This window comes from Cottoperca gobio, chromosome 9, assembly GCF_900634415.1.
Source record: "Cottoperca gobio chromosome 9, fCotGob3.1, whole genome shotgun sequence".
Taxonomy (NCBI): domain Eukaryota; kingdom Metazoa; phylum Chordata; class Actinopteri; order Perciformes; family Bovichtidae; genus Cottoperca; species Cottoperca gobio.
In genome coordinates, this window is record NC_041363.1 from 19,558,553 (window position 1) to 19,565,895 (window position 7,343).

Below are 7,343 nucleotides of genomic sequence, written 5' to 3' on the forward strand. Positions count from 1 at the left end.
GCAAGACACACAAGCTAACGGGACATTACAAAACAAGAGGTCAGAGGTAAAAGGTAATGGCTGTAAAGTTCAGTCAGTATTAAAAAAAAAAAAAAGTTACTAATCCGTACCAGAAATCCACAATAGTAATAACAGATTTACAATTCCCAGATTTGAGTTACTGTTATGTACATCACTCCATCTCTCCACAGCGAACAGATGCATAATGCTGGTTGAGCTGCTCAATCATACTTTCTAAAAAGAAAGCCCTCAAGAGGATCTGCTGTCATTGTGGGGCTACGTACTCTGTGAGCCAAACACATCCGTAAAGAGGAGTGTAATTACCACTATGGGAAAGGAGTTACAAAGAAAGGTGAGTATACCATTGTTTCATTTCTTTTTTAAAGTATCCAAAATGTTTCAAAGTGTTTATTATACAGTTTATACCATCAGATAATTGTATACATTTTTAATCTCATCAGTGCCAGGTGGAGTGGAGACCCACTACAGCTGTTGTGAGGGAGTCATGGGAGCACCTGGATGTCAGATGTTTGAGGTAGGAAAAGACGCAGTGAGAGATTATTCAATAACTTTATTTTTCTCCTAATACCTCCTCAAATGGCAGGTACATGTCTGATTTAATAAAAACATTTTATATATTTTTGTCTTGTCTTCACCAGTTGCAAGTCCTTGATTCCCTCAGCCTGGATGGGTTTGTGCGTAATTACTGTTGATACACAGAGGAGCAAACAATAAGAATGTCCACATATATTATGAAGGATAACAATGTTTCTACTAGTTTCCAGGCTAGTCCGATTGAGGTTATGGTGGGAAAGAAACGGTGATACAAATAGTACAACAAAATAGTTTGGAGTTTCAAAAGAATACTGGGCACTGTAAAGTGATGCTTTTTGATTACATTTTTTACCTTAATTGTTTCAACGTTGTGTTGATTTCTGGTGCTAAACTACACATCACAATCTAAGGCATCGTGGTTACGTTACATGATTTAGAACGAACAAGAAAACCGCTGAACAACCAGGTTATTTTTTCATCCTCAGTTCTTCACCAGCTACATTTCAATCCAGTCAGTTACTCTGCCTTTCTCTTCGTCTTTCCCTTTCTGCCACAGCACCTCCGGAAGCAGAAACTGCAGGTCTTGATGAAGAGGAGTATGAAGAACAGAACGATGGCGAGGAGGAAGGCCAGGACATCCAGGCTGTGATACTGGTACCAGGTGAGCTCATGGGCCTGGACCCTCAGGTGCTCGGCTCCTTTGTTTCTCATAGTGAACTCGATCCAGAATACCGCCTCATCCCGAGGACTCATTGGTCTGTCGTGGTAGATACTGGACAGCCTCATGGCATTCTCCTTGTACCTGTGAATGTGGACGTACAGGGAAAATATCGATTAATATGCTATGTTTTTTTATTTTATACTTTGTTTTTCTTTGCCTAACCATGAATGGGGATAAACAAGGTTGAATTATTTTGTTTCATGTATTTTAAAAGTTAAATATCAAACAGGAAAGCTGCTATATAAGGGAAAAAGCCATCCAATGATTTTGTCATTTCTTTGTGACCTTGAAACTCTGTGGTGTTAATTGCACTGACATACTGCATTACACCAGGACTCCTTTTATGGCATTGTGTCAATCTTTGTTCTATATTACTAATGTGAGCTCTCTAAAAAGGCAATCACCTTTCTATACCTTTTTATTTTTATTAAATTGAAACAGACCAAGTTCAGATAAGCAAAAGAACTTACGATTTCTCATTGATGACAGCATCGACTGCATCTCTAAGGTCCTCAGTCTTCATGAAGTTCAAGTCTACAGTAACCGCAGCGCCCTTAGCCTTAATATGGACCATGTTGTCTGGCTGGTCAGCGAACATGGGGATGCCCACCATGGGAACGCCATGGTAGATGGCTTCATAAATCCCATTTGCGCCACCATGGGTGATGAAAGCTCTGGTCTTGGGGTGACCTGATCAAAAATCGTGAAACACATTACTTTCTCCATCTTTTGACCTCTGTATGAACTATAAACATATACTGAACATATGTAAAGGTTTGTGAGTGGAAGCTAAGCTAAGCAAAGTATCCTCAAAGCAATCGCTATGTAAACTTAACAACCCTTGATTCTTTTTATTTTTTTGTGTGCTGTTGGACACTGTTGTCTCAAAATGTAATGCACAAAGTAAATACAATACATTCCCACAGCATGAGAAACAAATGGTGGATGTTGGTGAAACAGCTGCAGGCACGCTGTTTTGGAAAAACATATTATTCTCGTTAAGTTGGTAGTGGCATCCCAAAGTTGCCGTTTGAACGACATCTGAAGGCACAAATATTTTGTAACTTCCTGTTGAAAGTTGAATTATAAAAATACAAACTCAAAATGTAAAATAACTTCAGTACAGTGTACTACAAAGATGAATAGAGACGTATATGATTATTGTATAGTATGTAATTAGGACACAGCTTTATCGTGTGAACCTACTTGCATAGTTAACTTTTCACTGCATAAATCCTGTATCTGCATTAACATGCCAAAGAACAAACTTCACCGAAACATTGTTATTGTGTGTTCTGTCTCTACTGTGTTCCTTTAAGATTTTGTACTATCAAACTAAATAATGAATGAAAAATGTTGTAGATACCGTAATCTATTTAAAAGTCTCGAGCATTACTGTCGGATGCTTTATAAAAGCTGAACTTACCCAGTAGGTCATTCTGAGGGATCCAGTTGTATAGTTTGGTGTTGGCACCCAGAGTCGCTGGTTTTTCTCCGCTGTATTTCCACAGCACCTATAAATAAAAGTAAGATAACTCAACTTTAGTACTTTCACTTGGAAAATGGTTGATTTTGGGTTATTAACTTGGTAGTTTTAGTCAATCCATCCAATAGGATTCTTCCATTCTTAAGCCATATTTTTACGATACACTTTACAGATTTGATTTGGGGAGGAGGAGACTTCTGCAGATAATTTGGTTACCGGTAAAAATATATTTAACGATGAACAATGAAGTAATCCCAATTTAGAAAAGCTGACTACAAACTGACAAACTTGGCGCTATGCTGTCTCTTTTGTTATTGTTTTTGATTGACAGCCCCCTAGTGGCAGAAATGACATATTGTTCATTTAAAACTTGCTTCAAATCGGTAATACGTTTTTGCTAGTTACATATCATCACACATTCAAGCTGGATACACATGCATTAAAACTACAGGTGTAGTTTGGGCTCATTCAAGTTCATTCAAGTTGACACAGCGATTGTCCTCTGACCTTTTGTGGGATCTCAGCGAGGGCTGAGGCTATCATGTTTCCCTTCTCTGCAGTAATGTTCTTGATGAATGATCCCAAAGTGAAGATCACGATGCCAGCGTCTCCAGAACTCTGCACAAACTCCTCCATATCCTGAAAGAACAGTAACATTATCTCAGTGCAAACCAACCAGCACTTTCTTTTCTTTCCTCAGCATTGTAATGGGTTATTCTCTTCATGGTTCATGTCAGGAATACTTTGGAGGGTTAGTAAGATATTAAAAGGTCTGTGATAGTGGAGGCAGCCCTACCTCTGGTAAAGGTTTAGCAGGTCTGCAGTGGATCCCGCCAACAAACTTGAAGTTGGGGAGGAAAGGACGAGGGAAATCAAAATCCCAGTAGGTTCGCATCAACCAGATATCTGCTCTACCCATCATCCCGCAGGCACTGGTGGGTGTTCCTGTCACAATGCAAAAGTAATGGATGACAGCCGCTCATTGAAAAGTATCGCCAATAATTAATATTTAATATAACTTATTCTCTTACTTTATTTGCTTCAATGATCAAAGTGTTGACAAAAGGGATTTGCATATTAATCATGTGGTAGGTAAAAAATGTGTTGTTGCATACAGTTGTTGCTCACCTTTGACTTCAGAGTAATATTCATCGAGTTCTTTCCACAAATTATTTTGAACAATGTCCTGCAGTGCGTAGAAGAGGAAGTTATACACTCTCTCTGAGAAGTCCATCTTGTCGGTCAGTTTGCTTGTAGCACCGGGGACAAAGGAAGGTGGAGCAGGGAGCTGAGCACACTGTCTCTCGAAGTTATGGGCTAGGGAAAAGCGCAGGGAGAAGACCAGGGGGATGCCCAAAATATCTGCTACTAAGTCACCGCCGGGGAAGATGGGGTCAGCCAGGAGAAGGTCATAGTTTCCCTCCCTCAGCTTCTTCATGATGGTTTCTGATTTCAGCACACCGTCCAAAAACTTCAAAGTGTTCTGCAGATTGCGCTTCATCAGATCAATGAATCTGATGTAAATCTGCAAGTAGTTCATATGATGCATGTCATATATAGAGAAGTGAAGGAACTCCTCCAAAAAGTCCTCCACGTTCTGCTTAGAAAAGGAGACATTGAAGGGTTCGTAGCCAAAGCGAGAAGGCTCACTGGCGTTCATGAACATCGACGTGCTCGGGACCAGAACCTTCACCTGGTGTCCTCTGTCGATCAGCGTCTCCAGCACAGGCTTCATGTTAATCCAGTGGCTGCCATCAGTGTACCACACCAAAATGTTCCCTCCATTTGCGCTCCATGTCGCACAAAGTAGCAGCAGCACGCAAACAGAGAGACGCTGCTCCGGCTTCATGGTACCTGTTTGTCTGGCTCGTAGCTCTTTGTGCTGCATGAAACAACATGTAGCTGACCAACCCTAAGGAAGTGGTTAGAGATACAAGGCAGCGGCTGTAAAGTTAACAGTCGGTGTTAAAAAAACAAAGTAGTCTCTGAGCTGCATAGAATAAATCCACCAACAGAAAGTACAACAGGTTGTATTTGTAAGCTTTGGAGAGATTGAGGGAAAAACACGGACGGATAAGGATTCCAGCCAAGTGGGCTTGGACACACTGAAGTAATTTGAGCACTTTGTTTGTGTGCTTGTGCGTGCTTACGCTTGCGTGTGCGTGCATGTGAAACAATTTCCCTGCATACCACTGAAGACTCTTCAGTGAAGAGTGAGAGTGCGACCAGAGATGTGTTGTTTTTTGTGAGAGGGGGTATGGCACATTTCAAAAGTATTATCCATTCCGTGTTTTTCTTATGTGTGATTATTAATAGCCACACTAGCATTGTGGCTCAAGGTATTGCCGTGTGGGTCATTTGTTACGAAATGTCTCGGCAACTATTCAATGGATTGACGTGAAGTTGACTGATTTTTGCGGCCCCCCTGACTTTTTTCTTAGTGCAACCAAGAGGCTGACAGACATTTGTTACCATTGACCAGAGGGAGAATACTGCAGGACATTCTCATCGGCAGTGTAACAGCGTGGCTCTTTTAACACAACCATGCCAGCATTTGTATGATACCCTAGAATTAATTGTATTACATTTTAATAGTGTAAGTTCAATTTTATATTGGACACATGATATGATTGAAGTATTCCATATTGTCTGCCAACTGGCTGCCTTTATGTCCTTCTCCCAGTAAAGTTGTGTTGGTGAGTAACTCAGAGCTGGTTTATGACCTAATACCTGAAGAACTAATGGCATTCCTATCAGCCTCAGCTGTAATTTGTGTTTCTGGCTAATTCGAAAATGATCATGACATTTTGAACATAAACCTGATACCTGCTAAACATCAGCATGTTAACTCTGTCATCATAAGCATGTTAGCATGGTGTTCACATTTAGCTCCATTGAGTACAGCCTCACAGAGCCGTCAGCATGGCTGTAGACTCTTGTTTTAGAGATGTATCTAGCAGTAGAATGAGGCAGCTGATTTCTGAAACCGGCTGGGGCCAGAGGGGTCAGCTCGGTGTGAATATTCGGGAGGCGGGGGTTGTCTACCATGTCTTTAGTAATCAGTGGCGTTGAGTCTATGCTCTTCTTGGTAAATGTCACCAGCAACTGTTTGGGCGTCTAAATCTTAACTTTGGGCACTTTGTCCCCCTCATTAACATTGTAGATTCCTTTTGACGCTGGATTCAGGAGCGTCTGGAAAAACAATAAGAATTTGAATATTGAATTCAATGCCCTGTTGAGGGAGTCAGTGGCCATTCAGAGTGTGTAAGTGCATCATCCTCAGACCTCCCCTGGTGGTACAGAGGACGTGTGAGAGAAACTAATGATAGGTATATCAGGGTGTTCAGGGAATCATTCAGTCTAAATGTTCCAGACAAAATTAAATACAAGGGCAAAATGCACAATCTACACTTCCCTCTCTACATTCCTGCTGCTTCCTCTCCTTCCTTCCTCGCTCTGTCTTTCCACCACAGGGTAAGGGTTACAGCGTATTGCTTTTTGAAGTAGATATTTGCATAATCAGATTAGGATGCGTGATTGTCAGTGGGCTCCCCCATCAGAGGGTGCTCCAGAGGAGAGAGGGTGCTGTCCAGCCCAACAATGGATAACTCCCCTCCTCTCTCACCCTCCACGAGCCTGCACCTGCATCCCACCCACCCATCCGGGCTGCAGGTCGGCCACGGCGGCAGTCCCCGCTTGCTCTTGCAGCCATGGAGGGGGTGAGAGAGAGCGAGAGGAAAAGGGAAGAGGGAGGGGGTTTGAGTGCATGATGGGAGTGGGAGGGCAGGGGTTGAGCTGAGATATTTAAACATGCAGAGTGTGAATTGGCTTTAAGGGGATAAAGAGCTCAGGGCCTATCGGTTGGCACCCAACTCCAGAAATTCTTTTTCATGGGCGCCTCAGCCGGGAGAGCGAGGGGCTGCCTGCACTGATCTGGTCCATTGTGATAACAGATTCAGACAGTGTGCTAGACGCTGATAAGGAAATGTGCTCTCAATAGACGATTACCCACATACTTGGGAGAGAATAGTCAATCAGGCAAATATACTTGGTGGAGGGAATGAGAAGCGTACAGATTTGTTATTTTCAATGCAGGGTTTCATAATCCTGCTAGAAAGTTGAGGTCAGAGTAATGCTCATACTGTGATTGGGCTATTTCCGTAAATAAGGTGTATCAGCAAAATGCATTTCACAGCCACATGCCTTCCTATCCTGTTTCAAATGACTGAATAATTGAACATTAGTCTGAAATAAACCAAAACATTCAACATACAAAGGAGTAAACTGTTTAAAAAAAATATTGCATCTCATATTGCCAGGGAGGCCAGCTATTAATAACGGCACGGCAGTTTTATTTCAGTTCACCAGGAAATTGCTCAATTCACTGTGAAATTGCAGCACAGGTAAATACCTCCCAAATACAGGCAGACTGCCGCTGTACAGTTGTTTTCACTCCCAATATGATTTATTTAGTGTGTTTGCAGCATTACAAAGAGTCACCTGTCATTTCCCACAGGCCTCCAGTCAGTGTATCCAGCTGCTCCGTTTACACACCATTAGCCAGAGTTTAACAGCCGGAGT

At 41.9% G+C, this 7,343-nt stretch overlaps 1 protein-coding gene across 1 annotated transcript; it reads right to left on the minus strand.

The window, feature by feature from the left end:
* Nucleotides 1-554: 554 nt before the first annotated feature.
* Nucleotides 555-4,893, minus strand: LOC115013093 (UDP-glucuronosyltransferase 2A2-like). The gene is made up of 6 exons (XM_029439086.1): nt 3,891-4,893; nt 3,559-3,707; nt 3,270-3,401; nt 2,703-2,790; nt 1,747-1,966; nt 555-1,357 (listed from the first exon to the last, which is right to left on the minus strand). The coding sequence occupies exons 1-6, from the start codon at nt 4,648-4,650 to the stop codon at nt 1,072-1,074; spliced, it is 1,635 nt and encodes a 544-aa protein (XP_029294946.1). The 5' UTR covers nt 4,651-4,893; the 3' UTR covers nt 555-1,071.
* Nucleotides 4,894-7,343: the final 2,450 nt, after the last annotated feature.

Bases quoted from the DNA above. Each gene is read 5' to 3' on its own strand.
- LOC115013093 (XM_029439086.1), bottom strand. From the start codon at position 4,650: ATGCAGCACAAAGAGCTACGAGCCAGACAAACAGGTACCATGAAGCCG. The intron at 3,402-3,558 runs GTAGGGCTGCCT...CTGTTCTTTCAG, and splicing joins CTGCTAAACCTTTACCAGAG to GATATGGAGGAGTTTGTGCA. The intron at 1,358-1,746 runs GTAAGTTCTTTT...CCACATTCACAG, and splicing joins GCTGTCATCAATGAGAAATC to GTACAAGGAGAATGCCATGA.